We start from the raw sequence: 25260 nt of genomic DNA on the forward strand, positions 1-25260 counted from the left end.
CCACGCTGGGACTGGGAGGAACCCTGCCCGCCTTCGCGGGTAGGCACGCCTCTATGTTCTAGGGACACCGCTTCATACATACACTGTTGTTAGCGACGTAGCCACCACGGTCAATTTAATTTTTGACATTTCTATTTGAGAACACTTTTTTCGGGCTTAGTCTCCTGTCCACGGTCCGTTTAATGACCGTGTAGAGGACCCCTGCTTGGACTCCGCTGCACCGGTGCTCCAAGCTGTTGCTGGCGGCAGCTGAGTGAGGTAAGTTCCACTACTGTTAGCTCTTAGCTGCTTGTTATGCTATCTTAGCATTCAGTCAGTTGCTATTTAACACTACTGACCAAAACGGATGAGGACGTTGTGTTAATGGTACGTGTATTTTTGTGCTTGTGTGCATTTGAATATGTTTTTTATTCAGCGTGTTTGTCTCCTGGTAGGTTCGATAATTTGACCATAAGCTAGCACGGCTAATAGCTATCACGAATTAGCTCACAGGCTAATGCTTAGCATCGATCTGCCAACGTGCCTTTTGGTTCACTCATTTTTTAAAGCTTGTATTTGTTACTAAGTGTGCCTGTTTAGTTTAGGACACCCCAGCTGCTATTGAAGACAATGTGTGTGGACGCCCTTTCTTTCCAATTAGCCTTCTTGTACAACTTGACGTTAATGTGACGTTAGCTTTCGGTGAAAGCTTGTTGGCTAGTTGAGTGTTTTACTGATCAGAACTCCATGGCACTTTTATTACAACGAAGTATTGATTTGGAGTATTACGCCTACTTAAACAGTAGCGCTTCTGTATTCACTAAATGTTACCGACTTCTATAACCATTTGTTTGTCGTCCCGTGTTTAGCGAGTGTAAGCTCAGTTTTGCCCGTGTAACGAGGACTTGACAGCGGCTACAGCCGAACATAAACCCCGCATATTTTAACTGTATTCATATTCTTTCTAGCCTTTGCTATCCGTAGTCCACTTTCTTTCCAAATGATTTCGAGCGAGATCGAAAGCAAGCGTCTGCCACCGGACGGGCGACAACGGTCAGCTCATGGTGGAAATGCACAGCCATAAGCTCGGTGTTTAGCAGAGAGGGGGAGGGGAAGAGGCAGAGCTTCACGGAGAGCTAAAGAGAGAGACAGCGCCTACACACCAGGAAAACGTTGACTGGCGACTAAATTTTAGTAGTTTTGTTGCGCTGTTCGACCATTTTTGCTATTTAGGCTTTCTCAAATGTTTTCCAATTCCGTCGGATGATATTGAATAATCGATATGCGACGGAAAGATCTACGCTCTACCGTCGTCTTCTCCGAGAGAGGTGGCGCAGAGAACTGAGGCACAATGTCTGGCTCTGCGCTCAAGTCATGTAATGACGTTTGTTAAGGGAGTGTCGTTAAGTTACTGTGCTCAATACAAAACGTGGAGTGAGTTGGAAGCCACATTTGTCCTTATGGTATGGTGTCTCCTCAACAGTTGACGCCAGGGGTTGTGTGTAAATACTGTTTTAGACTCATTATCCAAACATTAAATGATTATACAGAGTATAAAATATTTTGATTCAATGTATACTGGATTTCCAAACAGTCAAAACAAGAAGTTTTAAAAAATATAAAAGTGACCCAAAATGTGTGTGCACAACAGCTGTTGGTCTTTTGCACTACCACAATTTGAGCAGCCACATTAAGCCAGCATATCACTAAGCAAATGCTAAATTTAAAATCCAATTTTTTTATCAATAAGGACCATCTGTACATACATGATAAACAGTACAAGTAAATAGTGTAATGGCACTGCCTGGTTTTGTTTTTTATCAAGACCTGTAGAACTTTTTTTGGCACAAACAAAAACTGACATATAGCCTACATCTTTGGTTACATATTTTATAACCCAAAAGCAAATTGGAATCACTAGAGTTTAGAATGCACCAGCTGTTTTTGAACTGAAGTGCAGCGCAGCTCAGGTTTGAATTGTATGTTGAATGTAATAACAATGTAACACATCTGTTTAAAAAAATGTATAGGAGAGATTGGTAATATGGGAATTATAGAAGATGTATGCGATGGAGTAGATTTAAATGTTTTATACTGAAGAACATATTTGCAGTGGAGAAGTATATTATAAACTTTAAATGCATTAAAACCATACCCATTGTGAATTTAAGGCTGTACTGTCTTGTCCAGATGCATACATTATGGAGAAAGCCAGGAGATTTTGTATTTTTTTACGACCGTTTACATATTTTAGTATTCAGTAACGCTTATTGTGTAAACATTTGAATTAAATTGAAAGGTGTTGCACACTTTTCTCACTGTTTGACAGCCTCTGAAGAGGTAATATAGGCACAGTGCTCCAACAATTATACAAGTATTGAAAACGTCACTTGTGTTTCACTGCCCAGAATTAGCTTACTTGTGTTTCACTGCCCAGAATTAGCTTACTTGTGTTTTGAGGTTGCGACATATATCAGATATATTATGCACCCCATTCACCACGTCTTGTTCATCTCATCTCTTTCATTCCCAGAGGGTCAAAAACTGGTAATCCATACAATGGAAGTATTCATTAGCCTTTTAAGTTCTGTGTAACTGCAAAGGGTACTTTAAGGGTAACAGGGATTATACCATGATCCCGGTGTTAAAGGAGCTTAGTTCACCTTGCATTACTGCAGTCTGTTTCTTTTAAATACATTAGCTTAAGCTATGTGTCAATCAGTTTAAACAATGGCAATGAACCACCTTTAACTAGCAGTTCATAGTTTTTTCTGAATAAAAAACATAACTGAAACTGTTACATTAAGTCAAACTTTATACTACTGAGCATTGGGCGGGGGCAGGTGGTGGTGTTGCGATAGTTTCCCCAACACAAGACAAGTCAATATCTTTAATATCCTAAAATTACAGTCAGTGAACTAGTCAGTAGAACTCTTTAAGGCACATAACTTAAGACAGATCTCAGCCTATAATGTGACACACACATAAGAGGTTCACCAAATTTGTTTGTGTGTGTGTTTGTTTGTATTTAGCATTCACTGAATAACTGACACATAGTTTGCATTGTAGCTCATACATTAAAGGGCAAAGTACTTCACAATAACTAGTTATTGGAATGCTTTATCGATGACCTAACTTCTAAAACTTTTTAAAAGAGTTAAATGTTAAGTCATTTATTCAAATTTTACACTTTAATCATCATCTAAACTGGCCAAGAGTGTTAATGTCAGTATCACTGTGCTTCTGGACAGTAGGTATTTTATTCTCCACCATTCCGAAAAATAACTTTGCTTAGCTTGACCAGTGCTAGTTTTTTAAGTTATAGCCTAAGTAAGCTCTGACCAAGATTCTTTGCCCTCCTTAGCCCCTTTGAGTATGTGTATACAATGAAAAGGCGTGTGGAGGATCAGGAACCAATATTTGCACCTCAGCAACAGCAACCACGCCACACCCCTGTTCAAGCTATTGCTGAGAGTTTCCAGCAACGGGCCCCTGCCAAGGCCCCTACTGTGAGAGAAACAGCCAAGGACATCATGCAGCCGTCCACAGGAATTCAGTATTCTCTCCCACAGGGATACCAGGTATGACATTAACATAATACAAAATAACCAAGTCACCATCCAGTTCTTTTTACCGACTAAAGTTTTCATCTTCCTCTGCAATATGCTAGCGTTTGACCTGTGTTTGCAGTGTTATCTTTGCAGTGGTATCTGCCAGTGTAGGGAGTGTGTGGATGAGGCAGGTAAAAAGAGGGACAGAGGCTGAGCACAGTTAAGGAGTTGGTTATAGATGGACAAAGAGAAGAGAAACAGGTGGTTTTCTGAACATAATTTTAGGGCAAGAGTAAATATAGATAGACAGATTGATTCATGAATTGATTGATATAAACAATATAGTCATTCTATAAAGTTTATAAAAAATATATCGATATACAAACTTGATTTTGCTGTTCCAGGGAGCAAGTGGACATGGACACAACGCTGTGCCACATGTTGGTCCCCATTCACATGGTCTGACGGTACAGTCCCAAGGTCCTGCTGTGGTTCAAAGTCATGTCCATCCACCCACACCCATTAGCTCTTCTCAAGGACAACAGCAATTTCAACGACTGAAGGTACATTACAAATAATTCTACCAGGTTTTAATTTAAAGCCTTTTTTCAAGTTAGTAAGTATTGATCAAATCATATGAAATCTGTGTCTACTGTTGAAGGTTGAAGATGCCTTGTCTTACCTGGATCAAGTGAAGCTTCAGTTTGGCAATCAGCCTCAAGTATATAATGATTTTCTTGATATTATGAAAGAGTTTAAGTCACAGAGGTGAGAATAAACTTTATAGACATCTTCTAATTCATCATTATTTCTTCTTTCTTCTTTAAGATTAGTAACCTAATTTTATTTCTATCATACAATGATACAGTATACCTCTTGAATTTGCCAAGTTGATAAAAGTGATTTGTTTGTTTGATTTCCACAGCATTGACACTCCTGGAGTCATCAACCGTGTGTCCCAGCTTTTTAAAGGTCACCCAGACCTCATCATGGGGTTTAACACTTTCCTGCCACCAGGATACAAGATTGAATTCCAACCCAATGACAAGGTCAACGTGACCACACCAGGTCAAATCCATTACATCACCCCTCAGGGTGTCTCTGTTCAGAGCATCTCTGCCAGCGGAACACCAAGCCAAGTTGCAAGTCATCACCAGCATCAGGCTCCGCCACAACCTGGACCTCACAGTACTCCCACCACAACCACCACGACCACCACCACTCCACCTGTACTTACTCCACCTGCTCCAAACAAAACCAGCAAGGTAGATTTTTTAAAAGCTTAAATTGCTATCAAAATTTGACCTCAAAATTTGACCTCAAATTTTGCAGAAGTTTTTTTTATAGTTTCCGAATCTCTCAACAGGCAATTCAGTCTCCAGCCCACACACCGACCAGTCAGCCAAATCCATCCATCCCATCATATGCCTCACCAAACTCACCATCTATTCAGTCGCAGACTCCAGTAAGCAGTGCGCCATCTGGTGGGCCCCCACTGCAGAACAACCAGCCAGTAGAGTTCAATAATGCCATAAACTATGTCAACAAGATCAAAAACCGCTTCCATGGTCAACCAGAAATTTACAAAGCCTTTCTAGAAATTCTACACACGTATCAGGTAATGCCGCGTCCACAAATTAAATATTATTCCAGGAATTTAGCCTACACAGTGATTTTTGGGATGATATTCAGTTTCTTTATTTTCTTTTATTTTGTTAATTATCCAGAAAGAGCAACGGAATGCTAAGGAGGCAGGTGGGAACTACACCCCACTACTGACAGAACAGGAGGTTTACACTCAGGTGGCAAGACTTTTTAAGAACCAAGAGGACCTGCTGTCGGAGTTTGGACAATTCCTCCCTGATGCAAACAGTTCAGCAGTGAGTTTTACTGAATTCACTGCTGCCTCATGTACTATCACTAAAACACTAATACTTTTGTCTGTATAGGGACCATTCTGTTTGAGATAAACATTATGTTTTTAATTTCCAGCTGCTGACAAAAGCCACACCAGATAGAGCAGAGTCGGTGCGTAATGATCATGGAGGGACAATTAAAAGACCTTTAATCAACAATAAACAGAGGCTAGGTCAGAATGGTTTGCCCATCAGAAGACCAGCTGGTGTGGGAGTTACACCACCTCTTAAGGTTTTTACCTCTTCACCTTTTTACTTAATTATGATACTCGGCTGTTTAAACCTTGTGTCTCAACCATAAAAACATAGTTGTGTAACAGTTTATTGAATTGTGTTCACTGTGACAGTTATTTATGTCTTATTCTTATGTCGTATTCTTCTTCTTCTGCAGAAAAAACCTAAAATAATGGGAAAAGATCACAGTCTGACTGAAGTCAGCAAGCACAGCACCAGCACTGAAACTATGTTCTTTGAGAAGGTCCGGACTTTACTTAGTTTTTTATTATTATTATTATTATTATTTTATTAAGATATTGCATTTAGAATGTTATGGTTTAAAAATATGGCATATTTCTTACCTTTTAAAATATTAATTTACATATTAATTTGAACAGGTGAAAAAGGCTCTTCGTAGCTCAGAGGCATATGAAAACTTTCTTAGATGCCTGCATATCTTCAACCAGGAAGTGATTTCTCGTGCAGAATTGGTTCAGTTGGTCATTCCATTTCTTGGGTGAGTTAAACTACAGTCTGTTGGATTAAGTGGTCAGCAGAGCTTAAAAACGTGGTGTATGAAATCATAATTAATTAATATATATACTTGTTGTGAGTCTGTCAGCTCAGTTATTCATTGTTTAAATGGTGTCATTTACAGAAAATTCCCAGAACTTTTTACCTGGTTTAAAAACTTCTTGGGTTACCGAGAGTTTACCCACGGGGAACCGAGTGGTGCAGAGAGTTTACCCAAAGATCGTGCAACAGAGGGCATTGCACTGGAGATTGACTACGCTTCCTGCAAAAGGCTGGGATCCAGCTACAGAGCACTGCCCAAGAGCTATCAGCAGCCAAAATGCACAGGAAGGACACCACTGTGTAGAGAGGTGACTTAATTTTGAAAAAAAAATTTGAACACACGTCATTGTATTGTTCTAATGTATGTAGTAACTTGTAAACAGTATATAGTTTTAATTATTGTGGTTAGTAATGTTAATTATATAGTTATTTTGTTGTAAACTGTAGTATTGAAGTAATTTGTTTAATAAAAATGATTATGTGGCTAATTTTGAAATTGCCATGATACCAGTAGTGAAACACTTTTTAACTTTACTGCATGTGCTAATGAGATTTCTTCAATTATGTTTTTAATGTACCTGATAATGTTGTGTATTGGTTTAGGTCCTTAATGACACATGGGTATCATTTCCATCTTGGTCTGAGGATTCTACATTTGTGAGCTCAAAGAAGACGCAGTATGAAGAGCATGTTTATAGATGTGAGGATGAGCGCTTTGAGGTAAGCCTAAATGTAACTGCACATTGAGACCTGCAGCATGTCTTACCAGACATGCTGCAGGTCACCAGACACCAGCTTGTCACCTTAGCCAAAAATTCAGAGATATTGGTATAACTTAATGTATGCATTCTAATTTATAATGTGGCAAGTTACCTAAATGAACACCAGAAGCAAAAACTGCATTATTGAAAAAAAAAAACACTACGAAAAAAGGATGATAGAAAATTCCACTGCACTACTTTAAACTTGTTAGCAGGGCGGAGCTGTAGGGTTTGTGAAGAAATATGAGATGTTTTAAAACTCAATTTGCTTGGTTTAAGTTTTACAACCAAAATTGGGAGCTCAAATGTTTGCCAAGCCTCACTAAACCTTGGATAGATGCACCCACTGTTTTCGATGCTGTCACAAAAGTTCTGCTCTCACATAGCAGGGCCTGTTAAATAGGTCAATAGAAAAGACTTTTCTGTTGAGAAAGCTGAACTGTAATATTGTATCTTGGAAGATAAATGCAGATTTGCCTTCCAGTATAATTCAGAACACTGTTTGTGCCTCTATTTTAGAGCTTTACACCCATAATATCTCATTTTTTTGTCTCATTCAGCTGGATGTTGTATTGGAGACCAACCTTGCCACAATACGAGCCCTGGAGAGTGTGCAGAGGAAACTATCACGAATGTCAGCCGAGGAGCAGCTTCGTTTCAAGATGGACAACACAATGGGTGGCACCTCAGAGGTCATTCACCGCAAAGCCATTCAGAGGATATATGGAGACAAGGCCCATGACATCATTGATGGGCTGAAAAGGAACCCAGCTGTGTGTGTTCCCATCGTACTGAAAAGGTTAGCAGTCTAAGTTTGGTTTGGCTATTTGTATTTTTAGCTGTGTCAGATTTATGACTTAACAGCATTTTATATTTCAAGATTTATGCTTTTGCCAATAATGGATGAAAACATACTTTTTATAGATTAAAAATGAAGGAGGAAGAGTGGAGAGAAGCACAGAGAGGCTTCAATAAGATCTGGCGGGAGCAGAACGAGAAGTATTACCTGAAGTCACTCGACCACCAGGGCATTAACTTCAAACAGAACGACACCAAAGTACTGCGTTCAAAGACCTTAATCAACGAAATTGAGCTGCTTTATGATGATGTAAGTTTATATGTTGATGTAACCACTGTTAGCAGTTTGAATTTTTTTTTTATTATTATTTTGAAAATGAGTCTTAGTCCTGTTGTAAATATATAAATATCTCAGTTCTGATTTAGTCAATATAACTGTTGTTTTCCATTAGAAATAAACACGAAATTTAAAATGTTTCACACATGACTAGCTGCCTGTAGGTTGATGTCTTTGTACAATGCAATGACTCAAGTATATGTTCTTGTAGCGACAGGAGCGAGCATCTGAGGAGACGACCACAGGGCCACCTAGTGGTCCACACATGACCCTGTCCTATGATGACAGTCAGATCCTAGAAGATGCTGCTGCTCTCATTATCCACCATGTCAAAAGACAAGTAGGAATCACAAAAGAAGACAAGTACAAGATCAAACAGATTATTCACCACTTCATTCCTGACCTGCTGTTTGCACGGAGAGGTGAACTGTCAGATTTAGAGGATGAGGAAGAGGAGGAGGAAGAAGAAGAAGGCATGGAGATTGACAGCGGCAGCCCCAAAAAGCACAATGGCCTGTTGGGAGGAAGCACATCGAAGTCAAAGCTCCTCTTTGGCAACACAGCAGCTCAAAAACTGCGTGGCACCGATGAGGCCTACAGCCTGTTTTTTGTAAACAACTATTGGTATGTTTTCCTTCGTCTTCACCACATCCTCTGCTCCCGTCTGCTGCGAATCTATGAACAAGCTGAGAAGCAGATTGAGGAGGACACTCGTGAGCGAGAGTGGGAAAAAGATGTTTTAGGGCTGAAAAGGGAGAAAAATGAAAATCCAGCAATTCAACTAAAAATGAAAGAGCCAAGTAAGTGAGATTAAAAGCATGGTTTAATTTTTTTAAATTCTCTGACACATTTAGTATTTCACACTTGAAATCTTTTTGCTTTTTAAGTTGACAAACTCTTGTTTTCCTGCAGTGGATATTGATGTGGAGGACTACTACTCAGTGTTTTTGGAAATGGTGCGAAACCTTCTGGATGGAAACATGGAGCCTGCCCAGTACGAGGACTCCCTGAGGGAAATGTTTACTATCCATGCCTACATTGGCTTCACCATGGATAAACTAATCCAGAGTATTGTCAGACAGGTCAGCATGATATCATTTCATTCATCCAGATGGATGATCTTGCCTTAAGATTTACTTTCTAGGATAAATATTAAAGCTTTGACTTTATTTATCATGATGTTACATAAAGAAACTAAATTAAATTAAGATTTAATGTTGAGTGCTTTATCTTTTGAACCTAAATAGCTGGTGGTCAAGCTTAAATTACAGTTACTAAGGTGCTGCAATGATTGTAAGAGTGAATAACTTTGAGTTAATAATAAATAAAAGTAATAATTTAGTAAGTTACGTAATTGTCTTAAGTTTCTAAAGTTCATCTTGACATTTTTATGTAACATGTCATGTCCAATAATTAAATGTGTTTGAGGATTTTTCTTGTGATTTAGCTTTTAAATTTTGATTCAAATCGACACCTCACAAATGAAAGCTAATCTATTGCTTCTACAGCTGCAACATCTCGTCACTGAAGATGTTTGCGCACGGGTCATTGATATGTACTTGAGTGAAAGTGCCAACAAAGCCACAGGGGGTGCACTGTCTACCCAGACATCCAGGTCCACAGCAGAGGGCGTCTACCAACGTAAGATGGAGCAGCTGATGTCGGAGGAGAACTGCTTTAAGGTACATCTAATTTAAAGTAGCAGCCATATTTGAATGAAATGACTGATATATATAATTCCACATTTAAGAATAACTTATAGATTACACGACTTTGTACAATTAATTGTACTGATGTGTTTCATCTAGTTGATGTTTATGAAGAGCCAAGGATTTGTCAGTTTGGCCATTGAGCTGATGGACACAGAAGAAGAGAACTCTGATGAGCCAGCAGATGCAGAGGTAACTCTATCACACAAACATTACTTAATAAATAAATGGTTAAATTCTTGTAAAATAAATGTTGCGACTTACATTACATGTTTTTTTTTTCTTCCAAACACTTGACATATGCTTCGTCACATAAAAAGTAACGCAACACAATTATTACATTTTCTGGACCATTTTATACAGAAAAATATCCAGACCTGATTTGTATAATATCAACAGCTGTGTCAAATCACTTCCATGGGTCTAATTCTCTTTATCCATTTTGTTTCTCTGTCTTCACAGAGGTGGTCAGACTACGTAACTAGATACCTGAACTCAGACTCAGCGTCGCCAGAGCTGCGTGAACATTTGGCCCAGAAGCCGGTGTTCCTCCCCAGGTGAGGCTCCAGCCATGTCCCCCCTCCTCGCTTCACGTATAAAGCTTCATTCCTGAGGCACCGTTCGGTTAAGCGGCTGCTTCACTGTTGCTCAGCCGAATTTCGTGCCAAATACAGCTGATTTGTACAGGTAGAAACAGTGGTCCTTCTACACAGACCCAACCTAGGAATCTCTGTCTCCAACCAAGTGCTTAAAGTGCTTGCTGTGTCTGGATAATTCCATCTCGTATGTTAGGTATTTTGGTGGCGCTGCCGCTCTTAGAAGATCGCACTTTATATGGCCACCTTTTTTAAGGAAAAAAAAATAAGAAATTTCTATATTTGTGGATTTGGTTCATTTTAAATGCAAGTTTTATTTATTATTGGAGAGTTTTTCTTTTTAAAATAACGTACCTAGTCACTAAGAGCAAAGATTTGGATTCATTGTTCACATTGTGTTGAAGTGAAATGGTTTGATTTGCATTGTGTAAAAAGGAGAAAAGTCAAAAAAGTGCACAGTTTAAGAGCAAAACAAGTGGGTTGCGCCTTTTGTCATATTTATTTTAACTACTATAATATTTGTGACCTAAGTTTGAGACACTGAAGCTTTTCTTATAAAAAAAACCTTTCAGAGACAACGATAACATTATGACCCTTTGTTTGTAATTCTATTCAGATCATTATGATTCAGGTTCTGTACGTGTCTCCATCACTGTTTGCAAAAATGTATATGTTGAACTGTGCATTTATTTAAGTCTGTTATTATGTTGTGATAACTTTGAGTGGAAACGGTGCTCTCAACTTTTTGTTGTGGGTGAGATTTTCCCACTGAGCTCGGTGCTCACATGTCTTTTTTTTAACTCTGGTCAAGCACATTATCTGCAACACTTGTACAGAGGAGTAGGGTTTGTAAATAAAATGATGGTTTCAATTGTGTGTTTCACATGTTGGTGTATTTATTTCCCGGCACTTCAGAGCTGTGCATGGAGGCATGTTTGTGTCTGCTCTGTCTGAAACTCCAGATGAGTGTTGCACATAAAAACTGTCATTGTTGTTAATACCTTATGAATTTTTTTTAGTTTCTTTGAGATGGCTGTCCATTATCATACACATTTCAAAAAGCTTTGAATAATCGTTCACGTTTTTCTCCAATAACCCACTGAATAAATCTGGTACTTGACTGAGATTTATCACTGGGCTCCTCCACACCCAATTTATATATCATTTTATTTATTTCTGTGGTTTTCATCAAATGTCGGAGGGGGCACAGTATTAAAAGCTTCACTGACTCGTCCTTTACTAATGGCAGTGAAGTTCTGGTAGTTTGGTTTCTAGTTGTGCTGGATCTTCATCTCATGATCATAACATTCTGTTGATGAAAGTATGTTCACGTCCAAGTATTTCAGCTCATATACCGTATTTACATATCTATGATGTTTCTTTTACTTGTAATTGGCCTCGCTGTCGTGTCTTTTATGTGGAGCCCTGAATGCAAAAATAAGCTTCGCTCACCTTTAACCTCTATGGTAAGTACACATTTAAGACTTTCATTCAGGTGGGGTGAATAATTACACTTTGAATACTTGCACAAATTTGTGATTAATCTCTAATCCAAAGAAGTATTGATACCCAAACATTTTCTAATGAAACTACAGTATGGCGGTGCACGGTGCAGAAACATCCAACTGCTGCCTCTACTGCTCTCATAGACTGACAATTCCCCACAAATGAAATGATCCTATAATTCTGTTACTGGTGAGTTGCAATGCATGGGCTTAAAGTAATTCAAGGGACAGTCCTCTCAAATTTGTCAATGCTTTTTCTTAAAATTTACTGTAATGTCATGTATATTGTGCCTGACCACTACCTTTTTGTCCTGAAATTTCACATTGCAAACAGTTTTTTCCATATTCTAGAAACTGCAACTTTTCTCTGTAAACCTGACCTTTAAATGAGTTGAAACAATCAGAAGTGAAGCCCTGGCTTCACTTAGTGTCATTTATGGTCTTTCAATCTCGTTTTTCCAGGAATTTAAGACGGATAAGAAAGTGCCAGAGGGGATGGGAGCGAATGCAGCAGGAACAAATGAGCAAGAGCTCCTCGGACAAGATGCAGGACTCCAACAGTGAACTGAAGATGGAGTGTATGTTCAAGCTGAACTCCTACAAGATGGTCTATGTCTGCAAGTCTGAGGACTACATGTACAGACACACAGCACTGACACGTGCACATCAGGTAAACACTTCCTATAATCACCTTATCTCACCTTCACTCTTTTGCCAAAGTCGACTGAACACAGAAAGCTCAAATTCAATGTTTCGTTTATTTATTTATTGTCCACACATTAAAAATTATGGTTTCAGTCAGCAGATTCCGTCTGTAGTCAATTTGTAAATTCCAATCCCATTTATGCAAGAACAAATGATGGAGCACAGTGGGCCATCGCACATGTTGGTGCTGTGACATTAAAGAAGAAATCACCAGGACATGTAACCAAGTTATGTTGCTGTTTTTCTGCATGTTGTAACTTGGCTGAACAATCAAATTTTTGTGTGTTTCAGTCCCACCAGCGGGTGAACACACGCCTGCACAGACGCTTCCAGGTCAGGCTGGACACATGGGCCAAAGAGCATGTGACCAGTGACATGGCTACTAACTGCCACAAGTGGCTGATTGGAGACAAACAGGAGAGCCTGAAGGCCTGCACCACCACGTGCAACCAGGAGGTTCTACATTATCTGAATGTAAACAAGTACAGGGTGAAGTACCGAACACTGTAGCCTGATCTAAGGACAGACTGTTTTCACAGCAGATTGCTGGTGACTTTATCACATACTGTAGCTTCTTCACATTATTTTTCCTCTGCCCATTCTTGATTTAGTTGCCAAATATTTCATGTCGTCCACCCATCCTTTCAATAGACTTTTCTACTTGGTTAAATGACATCATGTTGGAAAAGAGTAAGGAGTTTTCAATTCTGAGTTTATCGAAGTTTTGTCTCTTTTTGTTAAACAGTGTAAACACAAAATCTTTTTACATAAAAGTTTGGCACAGAAAACAATCACAGCTCAACATTTAGAAGTACACTTTTCTTTGTTACTTTTAAAGGCAGCCTCAATATTTCACAGGAAGCCAAAAAAAAAAAAATCAGCCTCAGTTTGTCTCTCTCTGGTAGCATCAAGAATTCCCAGTTACCTCGGTGGAAAATGTATTTACGCTAAGCTTTGTGTGAATACTTGTAAAATTCTGTGAATGTTCTCTTTGTGAAGCAGCTGCACTGCACTGGACCATCTCTGGACTTCACAGTGTGTATAACCAGTATAATTTATAACTGCCCAGGTGTTTTTGTGTAAATATGATGTTTATATCTAATTTTTTAAAAGGAATCTAATGTCATTTAGGTGAAGCATACATTTATATGTGCATAGTATTAACCTTTAGCTGGAGAATGTAGAGAAGGTCATTAAGTAAATGCTGAATTCTTTTTAACCAAAGGATGTTTTTAAGAGACATTTTTCTTTCTTTGGGGTCCTGTGAACTTGTTTTCCTTTTGTAGTAAAAAAAAAGGGTTTTATTTTTGCCAGTTTTGAAGCAAATGACTGGAGTTGATGTGTGGACAGTTGAAAGATTAACAAAAACGAGCAATAATTTCTTTAGTGGTCGTTTAGTAAAGCTATGGGTTTTTGTTTCTGGCTAAAATATGATTTCAGTATTCACTAAAGTGACAGATGGAAATTCAGAGTTAATTCATCATCAATGAGTCCATACAGTTGTTATAATTTAGTTAAAAACTGAAGCGTAGATATGTGTCACACACTGATGTGTACTGACATCTTGACCCTAATGGCAGTGTGTTGTTTGTTTTTAACAAATTGAGGTTCATCAAAGACTCCACACCAAGAGTTCTTTGTCCTTCAAAAGTCACTGTACAGAAACTGGTCAGAAACCCAACCAGCTGTGGACAATCTTGGAACACTTTTATTTTTATAACTGTGCTGTGTGTGTGTTATGGAACTTACCAGAAAGACAGTGAGGTTTGTACCTCCATCCAGTGTGTCATCCTATTTTCTCTTGCTTTTATGATGTTGTACCTGGCCGTTAGTTTGGTGTTTTGCATTAAACTATTATCTGTATAGAGAGTTTTAAGTTCTAAGTCGTTTGTATTACTCGTGTTGTGTAAGTAAGCTGGGGCTGTAACAATACAAGTGCACACATGTATCCAAGCACATTTTTGACATTTTTGGAATGTGTTGAGGGTAACCATGGTAATGTAGAGCAAAGTCAGAATCCAGCTTTTCCCAGAACACAACTGTGAAGGAATCTAACCACTGTTCCCAGTCATTCAACTACAGTATCAGTGTGGAAAGGTATTTGAAAAGTACAAGAAAAAAGTGCAAAAGCAACTCCTCATCCATGAGAGACATCCAGCTGCACTTCAGATTTTATTTCTAATATTTTGTGTTTTAGATCCTCAGTATTTGTATTTTTTGTACCAAAAATGTACCAGTCAATGCTGAGGTATCTTCCGAACTTATACACTGTTGACATTTTATCCACTAACTTTGAGAAGTCCTTCTCTCTGTAGACAATTTGCCCTAAAATGACAGAAAGTTGCTGTTAATGATTTTGATAAAATGCTCGCTTTTGTGTATTTTTTCCATGACATGTCTGGTATATAAACAATTGGGAGTATTACTAATAGTTTAATGTGCATATATTTTCCTGTAGCCATATACCATAATAGAATAACCTTGTTTATGTAAGTGTTATTCTTTTTCACCTTTTCACTTCATAGTTTCTGTGTACTGAAGGTGACTGTGTTTTTCTCACATGTCTGTACTTCAAATACAGACATGAAACTACTAGATGTTACTTAATCAGTGTTGGAATGTTTGTCTGTCCGGATGCTGCTCTTGACCTTTATTTTCTCATTGTACTTTTCACACAAACAATAAGGGCGTTTCAGAATTAAAAGTATTTAGAAGTAGAAAGTACTACTGGGAGGATATGATGCAGACTATGTATTAACGACAGCCTAGTGAGCAGTTGTAGTGAGTAGTCTGATCAGTTTGGCTCAATAATGTCATTGATGATGGTCATGAGTTCACTCTGTACTGTACACATCTATGTCCTCAGTGTGAAAAGGACTCAACGAGCAAATGTCATTGACCTGAGCAGGAGCAAATGAAGACAAAGCAGGAATACCCGGCTGAAAGTGTCTTTAATGAAGGTGCACGATGCTAAAAACGTCAAAACTGATTATCAACAATTTGAGATTTTTCTTTTCCACAGTCACAGTTGAGAGATGGAATCATATCTCTGCGGATGTGTGTCTTCTACACACGCACGTAGATCCTTGTGCAAACCACGTCGTCGGCTCCGAAGATCTGAAAATAAGATGGATAACATCTGTGAGAAAGGTGAACTGCATAAACCTTAAAAAATTTCAATATGATTTCCTTAAGACTGGCACTGTTTTTGAGATCCATTCTATTTAACCTCTGTATCTACCACTACACTGCCTAGTTTCAAAAGACCATATTCCTATTCCTAAAAATGGCATTGAAAAGCTATTTTGTTGTGCCGTCTAGGGACTGCAGGGTGCCTGGACGGGGCATGTGTTTCCTGATGTAAAGGTGATTTATTGGCTTGTCCCCAGAGGCGTTGTATCATGAGCCACTGCATCTCCACTCATCATCCTTATGTGTGGCCGTGCAGTGGCCTGACATAATGGACCAGAGAGGCTCCATCTGCCATGTGGTGTGATGCCCAGGGAGACATTAAGTGGAGGAAACATTTGGGTTCAGTGTCATTTCTGAATGAAATGATCAATGAGTTCAATTAGATCCAGCGGAGCAGACAGAGAACTGGACCGTTGACCAGCTGAGGCAGGTTTTTGTTCTTCTTAAATGCATATTAGGTTGAAATGTAGATGGTGATTCTGTACAGGACAAGTATAAATGCAACTTGTCATTCTGAAGCACCTTCTTTTATTCATTGTTCACCACTTTATATGTACGATCTATGGTTGTCAGAGTAAATGTGCTGGGTCCATTTAACTTCACATCCATCTTTTAGTCCTTCCCTCTCTCTCCTCACCCTGAGAATCACATCTGCTGGCTACAGCTTTAATTGGAGGGGGCCAGGGGGGTCAATTTACACAGTGTATCCACCAATCTCTACACAGGGTTTCTCAATTGGTGGATCTGGACCCAAAAGTTGGTCCTTGGCTTTTGCTACTGTTTTCCTAAATGTGGTCTTTAATTTGTTCAGATTGCTTCACTACCACAGAGACGAGCAATCATTCCACTTGATCTATGTTTTCACAGACTCTAAAATGTTTGGTGCTGAGGACTACCAACATTCCACCACATCTTGCATCACAGACAGCAGGTCAGCTGTTTGTGGTCCACCGTGGGAGGTGGAGGTGCACTGGTCTGGTGAGTTTATATGTACTTCTGTTTTTCTGCACATACCCCAATCAAAAATATGCTTTTTGGAAAAAAGTTTTCTTAATTAACCATAGGTAAGTGTGCACTTATCAAAAACCATGGGTGGACTTTTTATTCTTAGAGTTGATCTTAGACATGGTGTAATTCTACCACTAGAGGGTGCCAAATCCTACATTATATATTTTACAGGAAAAATACGTAGATGGTCAGAAACGTAGTAGAATGAAATGATAAAGCTAGTAAGCAAGTGTATTCCTGTAGGAAGGACTTTGGTTCAAATAATAAAATATCTAAAATTAGTTTTGTACAACAGAAATAAAATACTTTAAGGTACTTAAATTTGATTTGTATTTGATTTAAAAAATAAATACACATTTAAATGTAAAATTGCTCAAGCTTGGTTTTTATCAACACAACTATTTGCGTCAACATATAACATATAACTTAAATAAAGAGTTTAATTAATGGACTTGAAAATGCTTTGATGAGCTGAGTCAATGTGTGTGACCACTGTGATGTTGATTGGTGTCATTAGAAGTCTTTTTAGTACAGTATGGTAACATGTTTGTCTGAACCACAGTATGTTCATTGTTCCTTAGCAACATCGCCCACATGTCTGTTGCCTGAATTGTGGGTTCAGTCACTGATCTCCATCAATCCTCTGTTGCCAGAATTGTGTAGTTTGTACAACTTCAGACCTAAAGTTCTTCACTCACAGCAGCCTGTATACACAATCTGTGTAATTTATTATTTTGGTCCTAACATGAAAATATTTGATAATATTATTCCAGATTGGAATATATTTCTCTGGACTCTGCCTTCACAGGAATTACATTAAAACTGGTGATGTTATCTTTGAAACATTATGTGTTTTTCTTTCCAAATCCCACATGCTGCTCAGATTACCAGCCTATCTCTCCACGCTCATGCACACCCTTATCTTGAATAAAAACAGATTTGGTTCAAGCCAAAGCTTTGTTCGCTGTTTGAAAACCAATACACAGTCCAAATTACGACCCCTCTGAAATATTTTCCTGATTGCCTGTGCCGAGATTAGTCACCGTCAGTAAAGAAAAGTTCATCATCAAAGTCGCCCTGGACTCTGCTGTGTTGTCCATCTGGCCAATAAATCCACGAATGTTAAATCCCAGATGTTTACAGGAAAACGTTCTCTGTCTCCTGAGCTGCCAGGAACTGGAGACCAAAGTGTCTCTGACAGATGCAAGTTGATGAAAGCGTGTGTGTGGTATGTGATGTCTGAGAACAAACGTATGTCAGTGAGACTGAGAATAATATTGTTCTCTTTGAAATCTCTATTGTGGTCCATCTTTCAAAGGGATGGGCGAAGGAAGACATTAGAAGCAGACCCTTAACTTTTGTGTCAACCTCTTCATTCTACGTGTGGATCATCATCATCCACTGACCATCTCTGGAATCTTCTGCTGTGTTTATCCACACCCTCAAATATTAGAAAGGGAAATTAACAGTCATGAACATTAGTTCATAACATTAACACCAAGCCTTCTGTGTGAGTGTTGTGACCAGATCATTAACATCTTCACATCTGTTGTCACCACCCAGTTACAGCCTCTCAGACCATCTGGATAGTTTTTACTTTCTTCCACGTCCTGGATTCTCTGTGCTTGACCATCCCTGCAAAACAGCCTTCTTGTTGACAGTTGAATGACTGACTTCGCCCATAAGTTTGCAACAAAACTGAAAGATTCATTTTCTCTGTTGAGATTAAGACTCAACAGAGAAAACTAGTCTTTTAATTGAAGAGTTTTCATACAATTAGTACTCGTATCTAAAATAGTCTCACTTCTCCTTTAAAAAAAGCTTAAATATGCTATTTTACATGATGTAAACAGCTATGGCTGTTTTAAAGCAAAAGTTACTGCCCAAACATTGACGGGGTTTGCGGGTTTTGGAACTCACTCCACATTTTTGGAAGTCTGTGGATAATTATGTTCAGTTGTTACTTGATTTATAACGTTAATGGTCATTTTTTTAAAAGACAGATGGTATTTATCGGCCGTTAAAGGGATTCCTGAATAGAACCAGAAAGATATAAACATTGTCCCAGATTTTGATGGGAACCAATTTCTTGGGCTTTTGTAATTTGGAATTCCAGTTGGAGGAGCCTCGATGATAAAGTACAACAGCAGAAGGTACGTACTGTATGAGTGGATGATGTTTGAAAAAACGCAGTAGAAGAAGACTAATAACATCCTCATCTCTGTCTTTAACAGAAGCTGTGGCCTGTGGTGTTTTTACAATATCCAGACAAGTGCCTGTGTAAAAATACAAGTACACAGGAAGAAAACTACAATAGATGGTGAGTACTTTTTACTTTTACTGTACATCTGTCTGCCATTAAGACTACAATAGTCAAAATACATGTAAGTTGGATGACCTAAATTGTATCTATTAAAAGGAACGTCTCCAGGCGGCATCTTGAACGACCAATTATTGTCCATTTAACCTAAACCTAAAAGTCTGAGGACTGTGGGAGAAAACCAGGAAACTATAAAAAAGACCATCTGTTACCACTAGGGTTGAACCAGTGATCTTGTTACTGTAAGGCAAGAGCACTAACCACTCCTCTACCATGTGGTTCCCACATGTTGTCCCTGTAGGATGAAAGCCAATCATATTTTGCGACATTCTTGATGAAAACAGGAAGACAAATGACACAAACATCAGGTTCTGTGTTAGCGGTGAAGTGACTCAGATCTGGAGCTCATTAAGTTTTCAGTACTTTTTCATGTAAGTGTGAAACACATTCACACCAGTGGAAACCTCATTTGAATCCAGGTTCACACAAGTTTGAACAGGTTTCATTTTGATTAGTGAGCTGCGTTTTTATTTGATATTTTATGAAAAAGGGGGAACAAATATCTGTCTGTCTGTTTGTTTCCAAACCTTTGTTGCTGTCAGTTGGATTTCATTAGTGTTGCACGGAGCTGTGCTTTGCTGCTGCTGTCATTTTCTATCTACTCTACGCAGACGAGAGACTTTTATCCTTTCAACTTTTCCAACAGTGTGAGTTCAGTGCATTCCTTAAAAGTCTTTTCTGTGTCCATCACTCTTGGGTCAGGCTTCACTGAGGAGCGTGAGCTAACGTTGAGAACTGTCACCTTAGTTTATCCCTCACTGATTTCTTAGTGGTCAAATTCAAACCAGTAACACATGTGGCTGGAGATGCCAATCACCTGCTGCTGCACTTCCTCCAGGGTCTTTACAGCAGCTCCAAACATCTGTGGCTTGTTCTGGGCAGCCATTGAATGTGTCTTCTCTAAGCCAATGGTATTAAATCAATTCTGCTTTTGACTCTCTCTCACCTGTGGTGTTGAGTGTCATGTCATAGACTGTAATTTGCAACACTACCCACCAGGACGAGTTCATCCCCTCTGAGTTCTCGGCTCCAAAAGGTCTTTGGGCCGTTCCCGCTCACCAGAGTCTGTTTGCAGTAAATCTTGTTTTCTGTTTCCCAAGTGGCCAAGCTCTGTGGAGAAGCAGCACTTTAATGACGTTCCCTGTTTTTTTTTCCTGCATTTTCTAACAGGACAGTGACAGTAAAAATGGTTTCTGACTGTTTATCTTTGGGTTTTTACTGAACGTTCAGCAGTATTTCAACTTAAAAGGTCAAAGGTTGTTCTTTTTTTTTTCAAATATTATTTTAATCTTGTTTTGCCCTATATATATTTTTAAAGTATATGCATGTGAATTTACCTTACACTTTCTACCGTCCACCGTCTCCTCATTGAACTCCTCGCCGATATGGAAGTAGATCTCAGTGGTGCGGACCGTGGTGGAGGTCTTGATGTAAAAGTGCTCATCGTTCTGTTTGATTTCCACATGAGGTTTGGATGCAGCGGCCCCAGCTATCTTCCTTAACATGGGGTTCACACCTGACAGACAGAGATAAACAAAATGAAAATAAAAGGGGAAATAAAGAGAATCAGAATTAGAATTAGAAAAAAAAACTCGTGTAAACTCTAAAATTCTAGTCCATGTTTTCATTTCCACTTTTTTTCATTAACCACTATGTTTTCATTTTTCATTAGTACACACATGTCCTAATAATTTACAACGTCAGCTAATAACTTACAAATTAGCATAACTTTCAACTATTTTTGCCAGACTTTTATTTTTTAGCAATATTTTAAATTATTCTTGTCTTTTACATGTATAGCATGGCTTCATCTTAGCATCATTAAAGTCTTTAGGTTGTTGCTGTGCTAGCCTTCAGTTATCACATCTGACTTATGACAAATAATAAAGCTGTGTGTCATACATTTTTGTAAAAAGCTGTCAAAGACACCTAGTTACGTGATGGAACCGATAAAACTAAATTCCAATATTCCGGTGGAGGCTTGAGTGACTTGAATGTTTTTTAGGTGGAGCATTTGGCCCCCAGGTATAAAAAAAACATTATGAATTCAGCCTCTCTTGGATCAAGCTTGACCACAGACAGTTAGAATTACATTGAAGAAAATCATTTCTGATAGTCTTCAAGTATTCGAGTTCAAAGCTGAATGTTTTCTTATTTTTCAAATAGGATAAAAAAAGGAGCAGCAGCTGTGAGTGTACTGCAGTGACAGGGTGGTGAGAGCGAGGAATGCTGCTGCTGTTTGTTTTGTTTAGCTCTTAACTTAATTATAATTGATTCAAAAAAGGATGAATCTTTATGACCAAACAAACAGGTCAGTGAACACTTCAGTCTGTTTAGTGCATCACTTAATTCTGACATCAGTGTATGTTTAACTTGTTCATCTCCCTGTCTTCCTTTTAAAAAATAAAAATAAAGCCAGTGGTTTTGCAGTTTGGCGTGAGTAGCCTTAAACTAAAAACACATTTGAAGGTAAAACTATTAGGACTGAATGAAACTCCCCTCGACTACGGTGGAAAAATAGAGGGAAAAAATTCAAATGTATTTATTTAGTGAAATATTTACAGTGATAGACAGCACATGGTTGAATAATCAGGCTTTTATGTTGTATGTTAGCTATTTCCTCGGCTTCGTCTCAGCTTGTTTGTTATGTTTCCTAGTATGTCTGGCCAATTTTGACGATTTCTTCCTATCCTAAAGCTAATTGTTAACAACCTTTTACCATCTCTGCCAATCTTTTTAGCTGTCTCAAGGATATTTTGATCATTTAATCTATTTTTAATTAAACATTTTAATTTTTGTTTTGTTTGTTTTTGTCCAGTTTCTAGTTTTGCATAACATTATTATCACACAACTTGCAGGACTAATGGGCATTTCTTATGGATGTTTTGATCAAACCGTTTCAGGCCAAAATAAACATTTTTTGTTCATTTTACTCTGAGCTGTAGCTTATTGGTTTTCTTTTTGGTTTTTTTGTATTTGGGTTTTGTTGTCATTTCTTCTTGACTTGTCCAATTATAATCCAAGTTTTATATATATTGTTGATGACGATATACTTTCTTTAATGAAAATGTACACCTTTTAACCACTGAACTACACCTACGGTTGAAGTAGTGTGACGTACAACAGAACCTCATTAGTAACCACAGTAATAATCCTTAGTTAATGTCTCATCATAATTATAATTTAATAAATTAATAACTTGTTCTCCATTTTTTTGGGCAGAGCCTCAGAATAAGGTACTGCCTCTACATCATAAACCATGTTATACCAAAATCATATCTCTTTTTTCAGTAACTTCCAAATCATTAATCGATTCAACAAAGTTTACTTACATCCCACTGTAATAATCCTGTTGACCTCAGGGATTTGGTCATACTACTTTGTGTTAATGCCAGGAGGTGGCGTTATAAAAGCTATACAGTCTGGAATGAAACCCACAACCCCTAGTTTGAGGATAACTCTTCTCACCTCCAACAAAGTTATATTGTTGAAAGTCAAAGAGGACAAAGTGTAAGTAGAAACAAATATGTAATGATATGAATCTTTTGATTATTTTAAAAACAACTTTTTACCATTAAAAACAGTGGAAACCATCATAAAAATAAGGTAGACCATCCTCACCCAGAGCTTTGAGGAGCTCATCAAAGTTCTCGCTGCTTTTCATTTTCCAGGTTCCTGTAAAATTGGGCATTTTCTTGCTGGGGTTTGATCTGTGAGCGTCAGTCTGCTGCTGCTGCTGCTGCCGCCGTCCAGGTCCGGTGTCTCCCCTGCTTTATTCAGACTCTTTGTCTCTGTCCGTCTGTCCCTGCGCTCCCTCCTCTCTCCTCCTCTTCTCTCCTCTTCTTTCTTCTCTCCTCTCCTCCCTGCATGTGTGAAATGATCCCACACAGAAAAAAAAAACAAAGCCTGTTACCACTGCTTCCTCTCCCACTCACATCATCTCACAGTGATTTATTCTCACTGCACGTTGCTTTTATGATGTTTTGATTGGTAGTTCTTGATGTCCTGATGAGCTGGTTGAACTGAGCAGTGTTTATATCACTGAGGCTTCTCTGCTGCATCTCTTAACTGGCAGTATTTTGTTTGTTTATCCTCATACTACACTTTTAAGGAAGGTTGGGTTTTCGGTCATTTTGGTTTCTAAACAGATTTTAGTTTCTTTGTCATTCCTGTTAGAGGTGCTGTGAACCATGTTTGTTATTATATATTATATTTATTAATATTTTAAAATACATTGATTTTCTTTCTGTCTCTGTGTGAAGAATAAAAACACATCAGCACATCATTTTGCTAATAATTCAATCTAATCTTTGAGACATTATTGCAGTGTGAATTTTCTGCACAAAAAAGTAAAAGTAATGGCAACCTTTTCACAGTTTCAGAGCTGTTTGAGGTTAAGGATAAATACGTGATGAAATTACAATGTAATGTAATTTTTTTTATTTTATATGATGGATGCATAAGTACAAAAATCAGAAAAGTAAAAACTGTTTCCTTTGCTTTGCTCATATGATATCTCAATGATTACACAATAGTCTTTTCACATCTCACGTCACACCTCTGAACGCTTTAATGCTCCTCCACACATGCACACACACACACACCATTACACCCCCCTGAGAAATGGGAGGCCCTTCCTTTAACCTCAGCCCAGTCTGATTTGTTCCCTTGCCGACAGAAGCTCATCAGTCTTTTTGACAAAGTGCCTTCCAGACATTACTTGATAATGAATGTATAGAGCAGAGCAGGGAGCACTCTGTCATCCCAGCAGGAAGTGTCAGCTCAGAGAGGCCTCCAGCACCTTCAGCAGGCCTCCTCTTTACTCCGTTCATGAGACCACTGCTTCCTTGGTGTCTGTGTGGCCCCGTGTCCAAAAAGGGGAAAGTGAACAATTAAGGGTGGCTCAAATAAAAAGCATGCCACAACTCCTGTCTACTGTTAGCAAGGTAAGGCATTCTCCTGCCACCAGGGGGTGCTAGGCAGTGGTTCAACATTATTGTCATTAATATATACAGTACAGTCCAAACGTTTTCCTTAAGAACAATGGAACATTAGCGTTTTAAAACAAGTCAGTGCCGTCTCTGCACCTTAACGCACCCTAAACGCATGTCTGGGTCAGCACATAATCATGGTCCAGTGTATTATAGTACAGAGCTCTCCTGTGTTGCGGAACTGTACATCTCAAGGCACGTATGAGCTGTTTCAAACATAAACCGGCAATCTGAAAACTTTATAACCTGCAGTATACATTTCTAATAATGGTAGATCGCGTTCTGTGACAACAAAAGAAGATATTTATTACCACAGTCAGTGTCTTCTGAGGCTCAGCTGAACCCAACTATTCCTGTTTTTTCTTAGGGTTTTAAAGACTCCCCATCCTCTGTTTTTATTATTTCTATTATTATCATTACTTTTTTTATGTATTTAAAGACGTTTTCTGGATATGGATGTGAGTGTAAATGAAACGGGGCTGTGGGATCATTGTTTGCTGCCATCTACTGGCTAACATTTAAAATAGTTGTACAATAATAAATATTACTTAAGCGAGTTAGACAAATATTAGTATTATTGGAAATGCATTTCTATCTATTGCAACATAAAACACATTTATTGTGTTTCTTTCATCAGAAATATCATCAGGATCACAACAGCAGCAGTGGAGGTTATGACCAACAGACTTTTATTTCACTGGGTCGATACTCTCATCTGATTAGTTAACCGTCAGACCACATGACCTATGATGTTACAGTGTCACCCTGGTAAGACGAATGGATGCCCCACAGACATGAGAGCATTGAGAGAACACAATAACTGCTGCTGTCTCAGAATCACATTTTCTCCTTTACACTATTCAGTACGGGAGAAAATATGAGATGAGGGTTTTTAAATGTAAGGTTTGTAATGCATGTTGTTGTAATTATTATTATTATTATCTAAATTGCACCACAGGCTGAGTAAATGAGTAAATCGTTCCTCAATCTGAATTTGAATAAATGCAAATCTTAACAGCCATCAGTAGGGGACAGACTTT

At 38.4% G+C, this 25260-nt stretch overlaps 2 protein-coding genes across 3 annotated transcripts; one reads left to right on the top strand and one right to left on the bottom strand.

The window, feature by feature from the left end:
• LOC103398642 (paired amphipathic helix protein Sin3a-like) lies at window positions 1–13526 on the top strand. 2 transcript variants are annotated; one of them, XM_008337313.3, is made up of 21 exons: window positions 1–258; window positions 3344–3560; window positions 3935–4093; window positions 4192–4298; window positions 4456–4795; window positions 4897–5148; window positions 5258–5410; window positions 5523–5678; window positions 5838–5924; window positions 6061–6179; window positions 6321–6546; window positions 6842–6958; window positions 7560–7798; window positions 7924–8107; window positions 8346–8934; window positions 9047–9216; window positions 9643–9816; window positions 9943–10035; window positions 10306–10400; window positions 12407–12614; window positions 12941–13526. In XM_008337313.3, the coding sequence occupies exons 2-21, from the start codon at window positions 3366–3368 to the stop codon at window positions 13157–13159; spliced, it is 3882 nt and encodes a 1293-aa protein (XP_008335535.1). In that variant the 5' UTR covers window positions 1–258; window positions 3344–3365; the 3' UTR covers window positions 13160–13526. The 2 variants fall into 2 exon arrangements, with proteins under 2 accessions (XP_008335535.1, XP_024909477.1); XM_025053709.1 differs by lacking the exons at window positions 1–258; window positions 3344–3560; window positions 4192–4298 and having other exon boundaries at window positions 3970–4093.
• A 2062-nt stretch (window positions 13527–15588) lies between these two features.
• LOC103398643 (cellular retinoic acid-binding protein 1) lies at window positions 15589–23306 on the bottom strand. Its single transcript, XM_008337314.2, has 4 exons — window positions 22851–23306; window positions 20567–20745; window positions 20226–20339; window positions 15589–15766 (listed from the first exon to the last, which is right to left on the bottom strand). The coding sequence occupies exons 1-4, from the start codon at window positions 22918–22920 to the stop codon at window positions 15716–15718; spliced, it is 414 nt and encodes a 137-aa protein (XP_008335536.1). The 5' UTR covers window positions 22921–23306; the 3' UTR covers window positions 15589–15715.
• Window positions 23307–25260: the final 1954 nt, after the last annotated feature.

The sequence above is a fragment of the Cynoglossus semilaevis genome, unplaced genomic scaffold (assembly GCF_000523025.1).
Source record: "Cynoglossus semilaevis isolate Cse_v1.0 unplaced genomic scaffold, Cse_v1.0 scaffold1431, whole genome shotgun sequence".
Classification (NCBI taxonomy): Eukaryota; Metazoa; Chordata; class Actinopteri; order Pleuronectiformes; family Cynoglossidae; genus Cynoglossus; species Cynoglossus semilaevis.